The sequence below is a fragment of the Panicum hallii genome, chromosome 5 (assembly GCF_002211085.1).
Source record: "Panicum hallii strain FIL2 chromosome 5, PHallii_v3.1, whole genome shotgun sequence".
Classification (NCBI taxonomy): Eukaryota; Viridiplantae; Streptophyta; class Magnoliopsida; order Poales; family Poaceae; genus Panicum; species Panicum hallii.
The window spans coordinates 20,060,075-20,080,032 of NC_038046.1; the positions used below are offsets into that span (position 1 = coordinate 20,060,075).

The following is a 19,958-nucleotide window of genomic DNA, read 5'->3' on the forward strand; positions in this document are numbered from 1 at the left end:
CACCGCGCCCTCCCGCGCGCGCGCCGCCCCTGCCCCGCCGGCCCGCGCCGCCCCTCCGCCCGCGCCGGCCCCCTCCTCCGCGCCCCGCCGACCGCGGCCCGCCGCCCCTCCTCCCGCGCGAGCCGCCTCCCCTGGCCGGCCGTTTCCTCCCGCGTGCGCGCGGAAGGGGCGACAGGCATGGAGGACGCCGGTCGCCCCTTCATCTGTGCCGGACGCAGTGGGAGTCCTTCATTTTAGCGATCCTTTTAGCGGGTACCGCTGGAGGTTCACGGAAGCTACAGAATCCTCCAATTTACAGAACCGGGCCTTTTACAGGACACCGGTGGAGATAGCCTAACAGTGAAATTTAATGGGTCGATCCAATGGATATTTACACCAGAGTTTATATTTTGGGTATTGGGTCACTGGGTTGACCTAGTAAAACCTGCATCTTGAATCATGGGTTTTGGGTACCATATTAAGGCAATATAATCACCAAGCCCAATAGCCCTTGTGCCCCTTTGGCCCTTTCTTCTGCCCGTCGTCTAGCTCCAGCAGACTTGTTATGCCTCCACTTTGTAGTTGCAACGTCGTAGTGGCCATTAGGGCAAGATTAGAACTGGTGGAGTCGTGGGTTATAGGGCGAGCTCCAGCTCAGCTGGGACTGGGAGATTGCTCCGTACAACTTATGGGCTATGTCCATAATATAATAACCTGACCAGTTCCATATCTTCAAATAATTGCTTAGTTCTCAACTATTTGCATTTGCAGTTCTACAAAATTATAAAAATCACTTTACTAGAAATCTATAAATATAACATTTAGAGTAAAATGCACCGCGGTCCGTAAACTAGTTGGCCTGTTCTGTTTAAGTCCATGAACTTCGAAAGTGCATTTTTTGATCCATGATCTGTTTAAGTGAGTCACTACCAGCACAAAACGTCTTTGACCGTGCATGTGGACCGCCACATCAAATCCAACGTGGACACGGATGTACATAAAAAATTTCCACCGAAAGCAAAGGAGAGGATAACTTCTGGTTCTAGCAGAAGTACATGTGAATGATAGGCTCGCCGTCGTCATGGTAGCCGTAGAGGTCCGACGCCAGGTGCGCGTCCACCGTGCCCAGCCACCACGCCGCACCGGGCAACGCCTTCGCAGGATGCATTGGTGGTGGTCGCTTCATCCTCCTCCTCCACCTCACGGATTGCCGGTGCGGCCGGAGGCTGGGCAGGGTCCACGGCCGCAGCCGCAGACAGGATTTGCCGTTCGGACGAGCTGTCGTAGGCCGCATCCAGGTACAGATATTCATACGACCACGAGTCACCCGTGACGTCGCTGGAGTCACTGGCGCTGTGCGCGGTGCTTGGGGCCACAACGCCGCAACGTTGCCTATGCGGTTGTGCGAGGTAGCCGTGGCCTCGGTGGGCTCGAGGAGCACGCCAGCATGGAGGAGCCCGGGCAGCAGATAGAGAGCTTGTGTAGCGCCATCCACGCCGCGGGCACCCCGTCAGGGGCCGGCGCCAGGAGCAGCTCCGCGAGGAGCGCCCGCGACAGGCACAGCGGGAGGCAGGCGGCGCGGAGCAGCGCGGAGCAGCGCGGCGACGCGCACGACACCCATGCCCAGTCCTACGGGTCGCCCTCGAGCCGCCTTAGGATCTGGAGCAGGACGTCGTCTGCCATCACCAATAGAGCCAATGCTGTCTCAGCCCCAGCCTCGCGCGCGGCGCCCTGTTGGGAGGGCAGGCGCTCCGACCCTCCTCCGCCTGGTGCCCGCCCATGGATGTGTGGTGACCGTTGACGTGCTCATTTTGGAAATTCCACGAAGATGGGAGGAGGCCGGAATGTTTAATGTGGCTTTAGTACGTTGATGTTGTACAACCAAATTCATGTTGGATCTAACGTGGCGGTCCACGTGGATAGTCAGCGGAGGTTAGAAGCATTTTGGACAGACAGTAAGTCGATCGTGGATCTAAATATGCACTTTCGAAGTTTATGGATCTAAACAGAACAATCCAACTAGTTTACGGAACCCCAGTGCATTTTACTAACTTTTATGAGCAAGGATCAAATGTAATTGGACTTTTATCATTTTAATTGAACGCATCAAATATTTGTGACCAAAGAAGATAAGAAAATGTTAACAGAATATTCGGGTGCCGAGCCCGATCGCCGTCCCACTGGCCACTGAAGTCGTTATCTCCCTGGCCACTGCTGTCCGAGCCTTCGAGGCATCAGAGCCTGTCTGGTTCTCTGCTTTGCTCATCCTATCTCCTCGCCGCGAGCTCTCTACCGCTTCTTCGTCTCCCGCGGGTAACAGAGAGGTGAGCGAGAGCGCTGCCCGCTGCTGCGGTGGAGGTCCGGGCGGAGCCCTGGTTTCTCCCCGGCCCGCTTCCGGTTGCCACCTATCGTCCATGGTGTGCTTGGTGCCGCGGCGAGCACCAGTCAGTGGTCGGCGACGGCGCACCGCCTGCTGCTAAGCAACCGTTTCTCTCCGCCGGTCCGCACCTCTCCCCATCGTCCCTGTTCTAGTTTGTTCCCCAACTCCAGAAGGCCGCCGCCGCCGCCACTTGTTCTCTCCATAGGGGACCAGGGATGCAGGGGTGTGTAGCGACGGGGAGAGGTGGGGTGGGGGTGCCGTCGCCCGCCTGCCCCACTCTGCCACAAGGGAAGCGCCGCCCCTCCTGGCTGTGGATGCCTACCACTGCCAGCCATGGTACGCTACGATGGCCCAAAGTTTTACATATACCACTTTGCACACCCTTAGCTTCGTATTTTGGATTCAAACTATAATAAAAGTGTCGAATCCTACATTCCTACTAGCAACAAATCCGAACTTGATATAAAATTGCAATATGCAGATTAAATATGTTTATATGGATTGCTGTACAGTAGCTCATGGTCATAAGATATTCCTAATAAAACCATATTGTGAGATTTAGTAGCAAGAAATTTAATTCAAGTAGGACATAAATATACTTCCTAAAATTTATAAGGGACGGTCTAAATATAACTGTTTGGATGAAGTTTTTTTTTTGAGAAACATAGTGCGGACGCTCACAAACACGCATATACACTCACCCCTATGAATACACGCACGCAACCCTACCCTATGAGCACATCTGAGAGACTGAGCTGGTAGATCCTCGAGATCGACGAAGTCACCACATGCGCCTCGCTATCGATGGGCACGTCGCCTACCACTGAAAGTAGCGATGGTTAAATCCTGGAATAAATCCAGAAAAATATGAGCACCCGTGCCAAGTTGAGGACTTGAACCCGGGTGGGTAGGTTCCACCACAAGGGACCTTACCAGCTAAGCTACGCTCAGTTCACACTATTTGGATGAAGTTGGTTGCATGGGACCATGCCACATGCAATTGGAATGTTTTTTTTCTAGATTGAAACCCTCTTCCTTTGGACATTTACTCTAACATAACTAAAATATACCAATTAGAGAGGTTGAGATTAGAAGTTCCTCAATTCCTCCTGCCTCTAGAGAGGTAACACCGTAACAGGAGCACTAAACGAACTCAACCAGAAAACAATCACCATTTAGTTCAAATTCCAGTTCACTAATCACAAGTATATTTGCTTAACTTTCCATAAGATTGTGTGAGAATATGGGGGTAATCATTTGATGCTTGCATTGTGCGGTTTAAGAATTTTACCATATCATATGCGTTTGGTGTGATTGAGCAGCCTTAATAATTGTTCCATAAAGATTAGTTTCTGTTCCCCTGAACATTTTACAAGTTGAAATGAACAGCTCATTACTAGATTTCCACTCAAGGTCTCTTCACCCTAATTATGCAGGAAAACAACATGAGATGAAATATTGCACGTCACTGCAGAACAAGTGTATGCTACTAGGAGAAAGATTTGGTCGACATGCTACTAGGAGCACACTTTTGCTGCTTCAAAATTATTCCAGGAGCACTGCAATGTCAAGACTAGAAATGTCTGGGCAGTTTCAGCAGCCTGTGCTGGAGTCCTCAAGAGACTACTTGACTCGGGCATGCCACAATGCAAGCATAAAAAAGAGGGTTCTATCGCGAGTTGAGTGCTTTCTATCTTCAGATCCAATAAATAGTGGCTGGTTGAAACCCAGGAGGTGGGAGAATTTCACTAGTTTGGAGAGTGCTTGTGTTCAGCCAGAGTACAAACTACCAATAAGAACACGTGCTGACTGTAGAGCTGAGCAATATGAAATCACGGGGTCACCCTTGAACCCTTCTGATGTTCCTGCCGAGGCTGTGAGGATTGGAGATACGAATGAGACTTCTCCTTGGTGGCAGGAGTTTCCTAGGCGCTGGACGATTGTTCTCCTCTGCTTCTTTGCATTCCTTCTTTGCAATATGGACCGTGTGAGTTAGACAGTAATGCTTGTGTATTGTCTAATTTGTCTGATAATAATAGTTGTGTTACAGAGTTCTCCTTTTCCTTTTCTTCCTGAAAATTTTCTCATTTGTGCCAGGTCAATATGAGCATCGCGATCCTTCCAATGTCTTCAGAGTTCAGCTGGAATCCAGCAACAGTTGGTCTAATCCAATCATCTTTCTTTTGGGGTTACCTTCTTACACAGGTGCTTTTCTATTGCTTACTGTACGCTGAGAGTTTTTTATAAGCATTTGTCTTACATGAGCATTTTGGTGTACTTTCTGACATTTCACTATGGAACTTGCTGCTGCAGATTCTCGGAGGTATTTGGGCCGATAGGTTTGGTGGTAAGGTAGTGCTAGGATTTGGGGTTGTATGGTGGTCACTTGCAACAATTCTTACACCCCTTGCTGCCAAGATTGGACTTCCGTGCTTACTCACCATGCGTGCCTTCATGGGGATAGGCGAGGTTGTGTGCTATACTTGTCCCTACATTTTGTACTGTATAACTTTGCTATTTATCTGGAATAGGGTGTGTATACAACATAGTTCTCCAAGTTACATAGGTAGAATAGCATCCATGAAAGGCCGTGATGATGACAAACTTCATATTATGTCAGTCTTTACTGGTTTAAATAATCAGATATGTTACTTCAAATAAAACAAGTGATATATCCGGCTCGATAGCAGTTTTGGTAAAACTTGACTGCGTTATACTAGGCATCTAACTTTGTTTGTTGATATCATTAGTGGCGTGGCTTTGTTAACCACCCAAGTTTCTAGTTGCAACAGTACAATGCAATAGCTTTTTGCTTTTATATAATTGTTTTTCTTATATCTATGGTTTTACAGGGTGTTGCCATGCCTGCTATGAACAACATCCTTTCCAAATGGATCCCAGTTTCAGAGAGAAGCAGATCTCTTGCCTTAGTGTACAGTGGAATGTACCTTGGGTCAGTCACTGGCCTTGGTTTGTCACCTCTGTTGATCAGCAAATTTGGTTGGCCTTCTGTCTTCTATGCATTTGGATCCCTTGGAAGTGTCTGGTTTGCACTGTGGCAAAGCAAAGTAAGAAAGATCAAGTCTTGCCCTATTTTCTTATGTCATATATAGTTCTGTTTCGTACGGGTTACTAAATAGACAGGTTTTCCTCATAGAAGGTTGATTTAGCTACCATTTTGTTCTATCTGTTAACCACATCAACCACTCTGGAAGTTTTTAGCAAAGTGCAATTATTTTTGTTGGTATACATTTTCCTTAGCTGACAGCTAGTATCTAATCCTAATTAGGCGCACAGCTCTCCAGATGATGATCCTGAACTAAGTAAAGCTGAAAAGAGGCACATACTGGGTGGTGGTACCTTCAAGGAGCCTGTCACTTCCATACCATGGAGGCGGATTCTTTCGAAGGCTCCAGTGTGGGCTCTCATAATATCACACTTTTGCCATAACTGGGGAACATTCATTCTTCTAACATGGATGCCCACTTACTACAATCAGGTTGTTACAAAGTTATCCTGTGAAATGTTTGGCAGTCCTCATTGTTAATACCATATAATAACATCATCTTGCTCTTTGTTGTGCTCCCCAAATTCTTTGACCCAGGTTCTGAAGTTCAATTTAACCGAGTCCGGGCTTCTCTGTGTCTTGCCATGGCTGACAATGGCTGTTTTTGCGAATATTGGTGGATGGATCGCTGATACTCTTGTTCAGAGAGGGGTCTCTATAACAAACGTCCGGAAGGTAAGTTCTTTTTCCATAATTTTTGTTTCATGTGTGAATTTGAGAGCAGTTATTCTTAAGGGCTACTGATCTTGAAATACTTCGGAAATGTGCTGATGCAGATTATGCAATCGATTGGTTTTCTTGGGCCAGCCTTGTTCTTAACACTGCTGAGCAAAGTCCAGACTCCAGCCATGGCTGTATTATGTATGGCCTGCAGTCAGGTTTGTTGTGCTTCAGAAAGACCACTATTATGGATCTATATGTAGCTTCTTATACGTTAACAATTGGCAACTGTTCCACTATAAATGCTTGCCGGTATGTGTAACTGGCCATTTTCTTTGGCAGGGGAGTGATGCCTTTTCACAATCTGGGCTGTATTCAAACCACCAAGACATAGGACCACGTTATGCGGTATTGTACTCATGTAGTTTGTTACTGGTCTAATATTCCTAGTTCACGTAAGAGGTTTAGTGTTAATTCTGGTAGTACTGGTGGTCCTTGCTTTCTTTGGGCTTATCTTCATAGACAGCTGCATGTAACTAGATAATGTTTCCACCAAAACTGCAGGGGGTACTTCTTGGACTGTCGAACACTGCTGGCGTGCTTGCAGGAGTTTTTGGTACTGCTGCCACTGGCTACATTCTTCAGAAAGGTAAGAAACTCGAAAAAAGTAAAATCAAGGGTGGTCTCTAGTGACGCATTAAAAGCTGTATCTTTCTGTTATTTCAAGCAAGGCAAGTATTATTTAAATGTGATTATTAGGTCGAAAATTCATCTCACTATAGCAAAATATAAGCACCTTGTGTTTATTACTTTATTTAAGTTCCTCCTATGTTATTCATTTCCACTCAAAAAAATATATTTTATTCATTTCCTTTTAACTTTCAGGTTCTTGGGACAGTGTGTTTAAGGTGGCTGTGGCACTGTACATAGTGGGAACAGTGGTGTGGAATGTCTTTTCAACTGGGGAGAGAGTTTTGGAATAATCTGTGGACAGTCCTATATGCTACCATACGGAAATTGACTGATTTTGCCAATGCCATTTTGGCGTACAACAGGGAAAGCTCGTCTTTAGGAAGAGAAGATACCGCTGGAGAAAAACATTCCATTTTATGCAAGCGATATACCTGCATCTAATGTTTGGGCTATCGAAGAATAAAATCAAATTGGATTACTGCAATGGCTTGGGGAAATTGGGCTTGCGAGTACAAGAAGGTACACTTGGAACCAAAGAAATTTCCTGTGCAGAAAGCAGCTGCATCAAGGGCCCTTCAGATTATTCAGCTGTTTCTTGAGATGCCGAAACTTCTGCCTGAATTCCCTGCCCCCATATTATATTTTGTTCAGTTAACCAAATTTCAGCTTGCCTTTATTTGTCGAAACTCGAAATAGCAACAACTACTGCCAAACTCATGAAGTATTGTGCTAGCTTTTTTGATCGAAAATCCTTGATGTGTCTGCTCAGATACTGGGCAATTAATCTGTGGAAAAGAATATACGGCGTTGGTTAAAACTGAACTGTTACCCGCTACGGAAATTATATCAATTTCCCATTGTTTTGAAAGTTGGTTACCTCAAAGTGTTTTCTTATTTCACATTTAAATGAAATCTAGCCATTGACATTGTTTTGGGTTAAAACCCTGTCAACACGTGCCCCCTCGAGGTCCCGACGTGGGAAATGTTTGTTGCCGGTTCCTGAGCTCGCAAATGGATATATCTTCTCCTATGTTTTCTTTTAGAAAAAAAATCACACATGCAATATCCTCGCATGGTTTTCTTGTGCCCGTTTTACCGAGAAATTCGCTTGGTTCCCTTGTGCCCATTTTTACCGTGATCGTATGACACCGTGCGCACGCTCGTGCTCCATCGCGTAGCACGCAACGTGATCGGCACATACTATGTTTGTTTCTTCCTGTCCCCCTTCCAATTACAGTATCCTTTCGAAAATATTCGGGCCTTTGGAAATTCCGAGATCCGCGATTCCTGAAGTATAGGAAGAGTTGGGCGTGAGGATTCTGTCTCTCGAATGTTAGTTAGAAGACGGGCGTGCTTGACCAATATGACACGGGCCGGGAGCCCCCCCTGCCGATCTGACTGGCTGGACGGAGGCTCCGTGAGTTCGTTGTGGAGATCGACATCTTTGTACGTGGCTCTTATGTCTTCTACCTCTCCCCTCTCATGGCATCTGCTTCGCATCTTCTGATCTCCATGCGAGCATTGCCGCCGCGTTGCGTGTGATTTAGTTAACACGGCAGCTGATCCTGATCTTCCAGGCGCGCAGGGCGCAGCGTCGGGGAATTTCCATGCAGCGCGCTCGGCCGGGCGGCGACGATCCGGCGTGTGCACGTTTGCTACGGTGAAGGTATGATCGGATGTCCCATCTTTTGTTTTATCGATTGACGTACGTAGATCTGTTCGCATGATTAGGAGTGGTGTTTGTGCTAGACATGAACTTGCGTGTCACGCCTTTCTTAGTACGGAAGTCCTCCATATTCATTCTGTGTACGTGCCTTATGCTTGGATGTTTTAGTATTACTAGCGAGTGCCCGCGGGTTGCGATGTCTCAGAAATAGATTAACTCAAAGTTCCGACAGGAATTGATGTAGGTAGAATGGGAAACTGTAGATTTTAGGCACCCGCAAGGCAAATAGACAAATGCCAAACTCCAGAAGTAATAAGGATGAAAGTCTACTCTTCTGTGTTGGTCCAACAATAGAAAATGAAGTAATAATGATCAGTATACTATAAAACAGTACCAAATCCCGAACAAATAATACCTGACGTGTCATTGGATAAGCCATGCGCCATCAGCCGTTGCCCGTTGCAACAGCACCCTAAAAATTAAGATTTGGCAGCCTATTCAAGCTCAGTTAGAGATAATTGCAGACATTTGTCATGCAGTCACACTAGTTCATACTATGCAATGTGATTGTTGTGCAGTACAGTAGCCTCCTGCCTGTTGCCCGTGCGGCCGTGCCTTTCCTCTTTCATGTCATCCTGCGAGTAATTCCTCTAGTAATTTAGACCCTAATTACACAAAGGTGCCAATTAGTTTGGCAATGATGTGCGTACATATTTTTGGTGAGTCTCAAAGCTTAGTACCGATATGGATTTTGCCTTGCCATTAGGTACTCGGAGATTTAGACTAATAACATGACCCTTGGCCGCTTACTGCGTACATGATCTAGACTGAGAAGGTATAGTCCTTAAATATGCAGTTGTATTAATTTGAAACTTTTGTTCACACAAATGTAACATCAATTTTGAAACTGCAGCTACCTATATTATGTTATTCTTTGACAATTAATCGTCAATAATACTAATGCTACATCTTGCGTCGTAGAATTATTAAATTATAAAGAGGAAAGGTGATATTGCATCTCTTTTTTCGAAAACAAGAAGCAGAGAAGGCCGCTGCTTCATCTCGTTCTCAGCTCCGACTGCAACCATGGTAAAAATTATGAATCTTATGCCATCTTCTCCGCCTTCAGGTTTGTAATCTTCTTATATGTAACTTTGGCATTTAATTATGAATTTAAGACTTGATATGCTATTTTTATTCTTGTACTAGTTAAATGCCCGTGCATTACCACGGGTGAAAAAATATGTTACAAGAATTATTTTTTACAGTTGATTGCCCGTGCGCGGCTACAGGTGGTAAAAACATTTCATGAAAATCTAGAATAGTTCTAGTCAATTAAAACACATAATAAATAATACTTGTTCTAAAGGATTATAATCCACTGGTTATTGAATATATTTAAGATAGAGAATCACTACCTGAATTGGTAGTATGTAGACCCTTTTTGGATCCCCTTGCTAAAGTTTAGTTGGCTAAGTTTAGCAACTTTGGATCCAAACGGGTCCAGCTAAAATGTTGCTAAACTTTAGTTGGACCCTAAAAAGAGCTTTAGTCATTAGCTAGCCAAGAGTTGCTAAACTTGTTAAAAGTGAGCAAAGTCCAAAATACCCTCACATTTACTCCAGTGGTGGGAGTTGGCAGCAATAAATGAAGGGTAGCATGACTATTTAGAAGGGTTTAGCCCAAGGACCAAACTGTTAAATCTCTGGATCAGCTAGTGCGCTAATAGATTAGAAGATGTTCTGTTTGATTGGCCTAAACGGGTAACAGAGAGGGATAGAGAGATAGACAGAGGAGAGGCACAAGAATACCTTCGTGCCCTAGGGCAGCGGAAGATGCAGACGTGCCCGCCATGGCGGTGTAGTGCGGGGATCGGGGCGATCCGGCCGTAGGTGTTCACGGTCGCGGTGGCAGAGGTCCAGGCGCGTCCACGAGCTCGGGGTCGAGGCAGGGGCGCCGATGATGGCCAGAGGAGCTTCCCACCGCTGACCGCGCACGACTTAGATCGGCTAGGGTTAACTGTGGGTGGGGTGGCGGCGGCCGGTGAACCTCGTGATCCGAGTTGCTGGCCCCCACCTATCTTTATAGCGCGGCGCGACGGTGGCCCACCAGCTAGGGATCAGCTGGGGCGCCCCCGATCAGGGCGCAGGGGTGAGGTGGCCCATCGGACCCGTTAGGATCCGATGGTCCAGGGAGATCAAGTCTAACAGTCTCCCCCTTGATCTCACCCTGTACTATTCTTTCACTTTTACTTTTTCGCGTTTCGTCATAGATTCGTGTATAGAGCATGCCTCATCGTCATGATTATCTATCGATAGATTTAGCAGCTACAATTTACGCTTCCATTCAGAAACGGATTCTTTAACCTTTTGGGCCCTTGTAGTCCGAAGATCACAGGCTATCCCTTAGCCCCATGCCGGCTACGTGTTCCTTGAACACGCTGGGTGGTAAGCCTTTCGTTAGCGGATCCGCAAGCATTTTCACCGTGCTTATATGCTCGAGATTTATAATCTGATCTCGGACTTTATCTTTCACAACATAATACTTTATATCTATGTGTTTGGCAGCACCACTTGTCTTGTTGTTGTGAGCATACATTACTGCGGGCTCGTTATCGCAGTTCAACTGTAATAGTTTAGATATATCATCAACCATTCTCAGACCGGGTACGAACTTCTTTAGCCAGTTCACCTGCCCTGTAGCCTCATAACATGCAACAAACTCGGCATACATTGTGGACGATGTAGTGACGGTTTGTTTGCAACTTTTCCACGATATCGCTCCCCCGGCTAGGGTGAACACATATCCTGACATAGATTTTCTGTCATCTCCTGCATAATCGGAGTCTGAGTATCCTACGATACGCAGAGATTCTGTTTTTCTGTATGTTAACATGAGGCCTTTTGTTCCTTGCAAATAGCGCAGAACCTTCTTTACTAACTTCCATTGTTCTGGTCCTGGATTACTCTGGAATCTGCCAAGCAACCCGGTAACGTAAGCTATATCAGGGCGTGTGCACACTTGTGCATACTGTAAGCTTCCCACAGCAGAAGCATATGGTACCATTTTCATTTGATCGATTTCATACTGAGTCTTGGGACATTGAAATTCCCCATATCTGTCGCCCTTAACTATAGGTGCAGGTGAGGCACTGCATTTATACATGTTGAATTTCTTTATGACCTTTTCTATATATGTCTTTTGCGACAGTCCTAATACCCCTTTCAATCTATCTCGGTGAATCTCGATTCCTAGAACGAATCTTGCTTCACCAAGGTCTTTCATCTCGAAATGCGAGGATAAAAACTTTTTCGTTTCTAGTAGCAGACTGATATCACTACTTGCCAGTAGAATATCGTCCACATACAAGATTAGGAAGACGTACTTCCCATTTTTGAACTTTGCGTAAACGCAATTGTCCTCGACATTTTCTTTAAACCCGAATTCTTTTATTGTCTTATCGAACTTCAAGTACCACTCTTGAAGCTTGCTTTAGCCCATAAATCGATTTCCTCAGACGGCATCCCAATTTTTCTTTACCTTGCACGACAAAACCTTTCGGCTGTGCCATGTAGACGGTTTCATCTAGATCCCCGTTCAGGAATGCTATCTTCACATCCATCTGATGTAATTCTAGATCGTAATGAGCTACAAGAGCCATTATGATTCTGAAAGAATCTTTACAAGAGACTGGGGAAAAGGTCTCGTTGTAATCAATTCCTTCTCTTTGTGTGTATCCTTTTGCCACGAGTCGTGCTTTAAATTTATCTATATTCCCTTGGGAGTCATATTTGGTTTTGTAGGCCCATTTGCAGCCTACTGTTTTGGCTCCTTTAGGTATTTCCTTTAAATCCCACACTTTGTTGGTACTCATCGATTTTATTTCATCTTCCATGGCATCGAGCCATTTCGACGAGTGTTCACTTCTCATGGCTTCTTCAAATGAAGTGGGATCATCCTCCATTTGAATTTCTTCGCTATTATAGACTTCATAATCGTCAGAAATAGCGCGCTTCCTTGTTCTTTGAGGTCTCCCATGAGCCTGAGCCTGCGGTGCCTCATCTATTTGGGGCTACTGGTGCTCCTCTTCTTGTGCGGCAACGGGCTCGTCAGGAGCCTGATGAATGGGTTCCATTTCCTCATTCATCGTCACCACAGAAGGAGCCATTGCAGGTGTTGGCATCACAGTGACTTGCACTAGCGGTGCAGACACAGCGGGCAGCGGGAAAAAAGATTCCTGAATCACGGGATTGGGTGTATACACCCGCTTCTCGTCAAGATCAATTTTCCTTGCTGTGCCGCTCCCCCGGATCATTTGATCTTCAAGGAAGGCTGCGTGTCTCGTTTCTACAAATTTTGTAGATATGTCTGGGCAGTAGAAACGAAAACCCTTTGACCTTTCTGGATAGCCAATAAAATGGCAAGATACCGTTTTGGAATCTAGTTTTGCAATGGTCGGGTTAAACACTTTTGCCTCAGCAGGACTCCCCCACACCCGCAGGTGATTCAGTGAGGGTACTATTCCTGTCCACATCTCATACGACGTTTTTGGCACCGATTTACTTGGAACTCTGTTGAGAATATGAATGGCGGTTTTCAGAGCCTCCATCCATAAACTCACTAGCAATGTAGAGTAACTGATCATGCTTCGCACCATATCCATCAGGGTACGATTGCGTCTTTCAGCCACTCCGTTCTGCTGAGGCTCGCCCGGCATCGAGTACTGGGCTACTATGCCTTGTTCCATCAGGAACTTCGCAAAAGGTCCTGGAACTTGGCCATATTGGGTATGTCGACCGTAGTATTCCCCTCCACAATCAGATCTTACGATTTTAATCTTTAAATCGTGTTGATTTTCTACTTCGGCCTTGAATACTTTAAATTTATCCAAAGCCTCCGATCTTTCTTTAATTGGATAAATGTATCCATAATGGGAATAATCGTCTGTGAATGTTATGAACGAATCATAACCATCCACACTCTTTACATTAAACGGACCACAGATATCTGTGTGAATTATTTCTAATACACCTGTGCTCCTCTTAGCATTTTTCTTTATTTTCTTAACGAATTTGCCTTTTATGCATTCAATGCATTGTTCTAAGTCAGAGAACTCTAATGGAGGAAGAATTTCATTTTTAATTAATCTCTCTATTCTCCCCCTCGAAATATGGCCTAAACGACAGTGCCATAATTTCGACGACGCATCTTGAGTTCTCTTTCATTTTCTATTCGCGAGTGTAGATGAGAATACATTCGCATTGTTATCGCATACGGAATTCACACTGTCGCGTAACGATATCAAATAAAGATCATTCTTTCTGAATGCAATGGAAATAACTGTATCATTACATTCAATCAAACACCTGCCATCTCCAAATAGACAGGAATAACCATCTTTGTCCAGGCGAGACACACTAATTAAGTTTCTGTGTAAAGATGGAACAAATAAAACATCTCTAAGAACAATAATGAAGCCAGTGTCGAGTTCCAAATGAACGTCTCCTACTGCTTCAACGTCTGCCTGAGCTCCATTTGCCACTCTAACTTACTTTTCGCTTCTTTGAGTGGTTCTCGTCGAATGGAATCCCTGCAACGAATTTGCAACATGAACAGTTGCTCCTGAATCAATCCACCAAGTGGTTTTTGAATATTCTATATACAAGGATTTATTTACAAATGAAATAACGTTCTCACCTCTCTTCTCCATGATCATCTTTAAATATCGGTGACAATTCTTCTTGTAGTGACCCCTTTCTTTGCAGTAGAGACACTGATCCTTCTCTACTAGAGCCTGTCCTTCCTGTGGTCTGTGTTGATGAGAGCTTTTGCCTTTAGAGGAGGAAGAAAAATTACCTTTGAAATTGGTATTTTTCTTCTTGTTTACATAATTTAAAGATCCGCCAGTGGTGGATCTTATCCTTTCCTCCTCCTGAACACACATCGCAATGGTCTTTTCAATGTCCCAAGTATTTGGTTGGGTGTTGTAATTGACAACAAACGTGTCAAACTCTTTTGGTAACGAAGCAAAGACCAGATGGACAATGTGATCCTCCTTGAAGGCAAGGTCCAATGACTTTAGCTTGTTATTCTGGTTGACCATGCGATGGATGTGTTCCCTTATGCCACCACCATTGTATCTTTCTGAAACTAGTTGTTTGATCAGCTAGGTTGCATAAGTCTTTGAAGAACCAGTGTACTGGTTCTTTAATTTTTCAAGATACTCTATGATGGTGGGACAATCTGGGATTGAGCCCATAATTGCAGGCTCAATCGTATTCTTTACCATTGCCAAGCATTTCTTGTTGGCAGCGAACCATTTTGCATAAAGTCTCTCATAATCTGCTCTTGCTTTCTTATAAGCAAGCTCTGTTTGCTTCCAAGAAGCATCTGTGTCTGTGTCCTCTCTTTCAGGAGGCACATGCTCTTTGGGAGTCGGTGTAGCTAGAACCCAATCCAATTCACCCATGATGAAATAAAGGTCCAGCTTTCTGTACCATTCATTGTAATTGTCTCCTTTTAATATAGGAATATCGTTGATGGAAATCATCATTGATAATCCTCCTGAAAAAATATTCATGAGTGGTGAAAACATTAAAATAAAGTCAAATAAATTATTGCACATGTATAAATACGACGTTGGTCATAAATTAAAATATGCAATAACCTTGTGTATTAAAACTAAAACACCGTTGGGCAGAATTAGAATTAATACATGACAATTCTCTATTGAAAATATAAGGCATAATCTCTTTCGTATTAAATCTAGAATACCGTTGGGCATAAATAGAAATAATACATGAAAAATATCTATTAAGGTAATTCAGTAAAAATTGCAATATTGTCACTTGATAACGTTGGTCAAAAGGATAACAATATTACGACTCAGAAAAAATATCTATTTGCCTTGAAGAATTTAAATTATCCCGTTGGTTCAAATTTAAATTACAAGACAAGAATTCATTAAAAGTAATGGCTCTATAATCTGTGCAGCGGAAAACTTTAAATTCTATCAAAACATGTGTAATATTGTCTTTTATAAGCAGTGCATCAAAGCTTCGTCAAATTCAAATTTGAAATGCATCAAATTCATTCAAATACACTTGAAAAATTCTGCTGAAAATGGAAAGCTAATGCACTGTCATTTTCTTTACTCCAGCCCAGCCGGCCCATTCACCTGCGATGGCCCAGCGGCAACTGCCTCGCGCGCGCACGCGCGCAGCCCGCGGCAGCGGCCCATCACGGGCCGGCCTGTGCTCCATGGCGCTCCCCCCGCGAGTTCTCTGCTCAGGGCCGAGGCAACCTGGGCCCGGGCCGTGCTTTCCCTTCCCCGCCTGGGCCTAAAGTAGCCCAAAGAGGCGCGGCGTGACCGCAACCGCCCGATCAGGATCAACGGCTGCGCGTCGTTTTCGGCCGATCAAAAAACCCCTTCGCCGTTCTCCCCCGAAACCCTAGCTCCATTCTTTCCCCGATCCCCTGGCGTCTCTTCTTCCCACTCGAGCTCGCGAATGAGTGACCAGCGGCGACCGAGCAAGCGGCGCCATGGCGAGCCCCCTCGCCGGCGCGCGCGTTCACCACAAGGTGAGCGCGCCGCCGTCGAGCGGCATCGCCGTGGTGCCCTGATCCGTGGCGCGGCGAGCAGCTCGGAGGCAGCCCGCGCGGGCTCTGTCCGCGCGGGGCCCAAGGGCCTCGCGGGATCTGGTCAGCGCACCGGCGTCCCGTGCACGCCGACGGTGGGCGGCGCAAGAAGAACCAGGTAAGTTCTTCTTTGACCGTCGCCCCTCTTCTGTGTGTGTGCTAGGGTTAGGGTTAGGGTTAGGGCGTCGCGGTGATCTGATCTGGGATTCTCTGGGTTCTTTTCTGGGGTTCTGTTTCCTCTTAATCTTCTATTACTAATCAACACAATTAGCTAAGGCGACTGATACCATTGTTAAATCTCTGGATCAGCTAGTGCGCTAATAGATTAGAAGATGTTCTGTTTGATTGGCCTAAACGGGTAACAGAGAGGGATAGAGAGATAGACAGAGGAGAGGCACAAGAATACCTTTGTGCCCTAGGGCAGCGGAAGATGCAGACGTGCCCGCCATGGCGGTGTAGTGCGGGGATCGGGGTGGTCCGGCCGTAGGTGTTCACGGTCGCGGTGGCAGAGGTCCAGGCACGTCCACGAGCTCGGGGTCGAGGCAGGGGCGCCGATGATGGCTGGAGGAGCTTCCCGCCGCTGACCGCGCACGACTTAGATCGGCTAGGGTTAACTGTGGGTGGGGTGGCGGCGGCCGGTGAACCTCGTGATCCGAGTTGCTGGCCCCCACCTATCTTTATAGTGCGGCACGACGGGGGCCCACCAGCTAGGGATCAGCTGGGGCGCCCCTGATCAGGGCGCAGGGGTGAGGTGGCCCATCGGACCCGTTGGGATCTGATGGTCCAGGGAGATCAAGTCTAACACAAACAACCCCTGCTAAAGTTTAGCAACCTAAGCTTTAGCTAGCTAAAGGAGATCCAAACTTTAGCAAGCTAAACTTTCATTGGAGGGGATCTAAACAGGGCCTTAACATGTATATGCAGTTGTAATTCTGACAATTGCATAGTTTATCATGACTTTGAAAATAATAACGATGCCCTTTGGCCTTTGATGGGATCTTACCGCAGTTTGGCACTCAAGTGCAAGGCGAAAGAATTCTGCAGCAACCTAGTGCTTCCCATCAGATTCAGCAAGGCGGATCTGTGCAAGCCAGTATGCGGCCGACTTGAGCTGGTCAAACGTGCAGCATTTCTGTGAAGTAAAGAACGGTGTCTCTGTGGCAGAACCAACCTGAATTATACCGACTCAAGTACGCGAGTCCTCACCGAAGGGCTACCTCGCACTTCAAACGGTATAAAACCATTGGTCTGTCGGGTAACGTCCCGATAAACCACCGAACTCAGGATCCAACAAGGTACCTCACACGAAGGTGAGTCCAGAGATACAATGCCAAAATATCTTACACCACAGGCAGTTACCTTACAACAATGTACAAAACATCATTAGCTCCCACAGAGGAGAGATTATTACAAGACAGGTTTTAGTTTTTAGTCAAAGCAGCGGAATTTGAAAAGCGTAGCCATTATACACGTCGTCATTACAGATATTATGCTAGCCCTGGCATAATATCACTCGGTGGAATCGGTGTTGGCCGGGGACGGATCCCATTCCACGGACCAACCATCAGGCAAAGGGTAGGGCCACGGAGTAATGAATGCTGGCTCATCAGAAGGATTACCTGGATTAAATCAACAAAAGCAAGGCTGAGTATACTAATACTCAGCAAGACTTACCCGGAATTGGGTATACCTTAGCCCATAACTAGACTCATGAAGGCTTTTTAGCTTTAGATAGAGTTTTCAGCTGAAAAGCAACAAAGAGTAGATCCTTATTTCCAATTTTTAGCTTTCAGGTTCTAGTTGATTAACCATTCTAGGTAAGCACCTATAACTAATCAAGCATGGTGAAATCTTTAATCAAGCACCATCTTTGATAATCGTAAAGTTTCTCTTGTTACTCTATGTGGTAAAGGGAATAAGCAGTCTCATACATCGTGAGAGGCGGACGATTCTGAATCGAGATTCAACCCTTGCAAGGTAAACCTAACACACACGCTTGGAACACCACAGGGTAGTTCCGAAGCAACCGTTTACCTTTCATTCCGACTCGTGGATCAGATCCACCACAAGCGACTGCAGGTCATACGCACATCCAAAGTGCAGGACGTACGTCTGTAGCGCGACTACAAAACCCGTACTCCTGGTTGCCCAGCAACACGTATGCCTACACGTCGAACAGAGTAACCAAAAGAAGCAAATACATGTGGTGGGGGGTATGTCCACTCCTCGGGCCGATCGGTTACTAGGCTTACCGCTTACCATATTTCACGGCATGTGGCTAGTACTTTCAAACGCTTAACCACCGCTACCACACACTGCGACCTTATCCAATTCATCAAAACAGACGGGGTATTATCTTGACCATGATACCTCATAAAACTCCCGTCCGTCATCCTTATAGTGATAGCAGGAATGTAAACATTACAACTCCTATATATCGCGCGAGTGACAGGAAATCACTCGACTTTTACCGGTCCTATAAGCAGAGCAGCTATTCGGACTCAAGTTCTAGTGTTCAATACATTGGTTCCTGGAACAATGCAACTAAGGTTTCCAAACAACTCCTAAGAACCTAATGCATAAAGATATACATAAATAATAATATAGGTTGCAGTGTAATAGGGTAGGGGTTATGTCCGGGGCTTGCCTTCGTTGGTAGGGTTGGGGTTAGTCAAACTATTTTCTTCCGAACCTTGGTTCGGGGCTTCAGATAAATCCGCGACGAGAGTTCCAGGGTCTTCAAAATAACTTCCTTCTTGTTCCGGGATCAGTTGATAATCCCCGTCGGCGAGAGTGGTCGAGTCTACATGATATGCAAAATGAAGTTTAATGGATGCATACATTGGTAGGTCAGTTCACGATGAAGTTGCAATCTAATCTTAAGAAAAATTACATTACGATGATAATCTAATTACCCTGTACTGGGTAGTCATTTATCGAGTGCTAATTAAACTAACTAGTCTCGTTAGGCAACCGGGGTGGGTTACTCTAAACATCCAATTTAACTATATTAGGTAGTGTATTAATTACTTTAAGTAACACCACATATACTTAGCAATTCCCATTTATTAGTTAAACATTGTAATTAACTTTAGGTTATTATTTAATTATGGTTAACCTTGAATTAATCTTAGGCAAATTATAATTTAGTAAAATTAGATTAATACTTATGAAAATTACCCTAAGTGGGTTTAATAACATTACTCTAGACATTTTATACAATAAATAACAACTTACTTAATTTTAAACATGATCAGGATTTGAAATTTCAAGGTGTAATTACAATTAGAGTTTTACACTACAATTAGAGTTCAAAATTTAATATCATCATAAACTAATCAAGGCTAACATTCCAGAAAAGTTTCATAAATTTTCATGCATTCTAATTATTGTTTATGATTTATCTTGAAATCTAAGTTTGAAATTTACAACTCAAGTTATGTTGGGTTTCTGTTTCTCAAATTTTTATCTTATATCACTCTCATAAAGACTAAACTATAGTAAAAATTTCATCCCTAAATATGCATAGATACTTCTGAAATTAATTTGCCAAGCTTTTATTAACTTATAACAAAAGTAATCAATTACTCTAGCTAGAGAGCTGATCTAGGCCTCAAAAATTTATACAGAGCTACTTACATTACCTACAACACATGCTTCAAAAACTAACAGCAACAAGGCTATGGATCAAAAGATTTAATTAATGCATCCTTTTACTAGTATTTAAAATACAGAACAAACTTTGCACTTTCATGGCATGGTTATAAAATAAAAGTTGCAGAGCTTATCATAAGGTTTCTAACCCAACCAATTTCACATTTTTCTTATTTTTCTACTGTTTTCTATGAATTTTCAAAGTTCACAGCAATAACTCA

The 19,958-nt window shown here is 44.8% G+C and overlaps 1 protein-coding gene and 1 long non-coding RNA gene across 2 annotated transcripts; one reads left to right on the forward strand and one right to left on the reverse strand.

The window, feature by feature from the left end:
* The first annotated feature begins 2,212 nt into the window (after window positions 1-2,212).
* LOC112893165 (probable anion transporter 4, chloroplastic) lies at window positions 2,213-7,596 on the forward strand. Its single transcript, XM_025960347.1, has 11 exons — window positions 2,213-2,695; window positions 3,796-4,346; window positions 4,457-4,564; window positions 4,673-4,828; window positions 5,212-5,427; window positions 5,649-5,858; window positions 5,964-6,101; window positions 6,203-6,304; window positions 6,429-6,494; window positions 6,651-6,735; window positions 6,972-7,596. The coding sequence occupies exons 1-11, from the start codon at window positions 2,575-2,577 to the stop codon at window positions 7,067-7,069; spliced, it is 1,851 nt and encodes a 616-aa protein (XP_025816132.1). The 5' UTR covers window positions 2,213-2,574; the 3' UTR covers window positions 7,070-7,596.
* Window positions 7,597-8,615: 1,019 nt separating this feature from the next.
* LOC112893166 lies at window positions 8,616-17,233 on the reverse strand. The gene is made up of 3 exons (XR_003228744.1): window positions 17,087-17,233; window positions 9,001-9,110; window positions 8,616-8,917 (listed from the first exon to the last, which is right to left on the reverse strand). It is a non-coding gene; the product is annotated as an uncharacterized LOC112893166 (long non-coding RNA).
* Window positions 17,234-19,958: the final 2,725 nt, after the last annotated feature.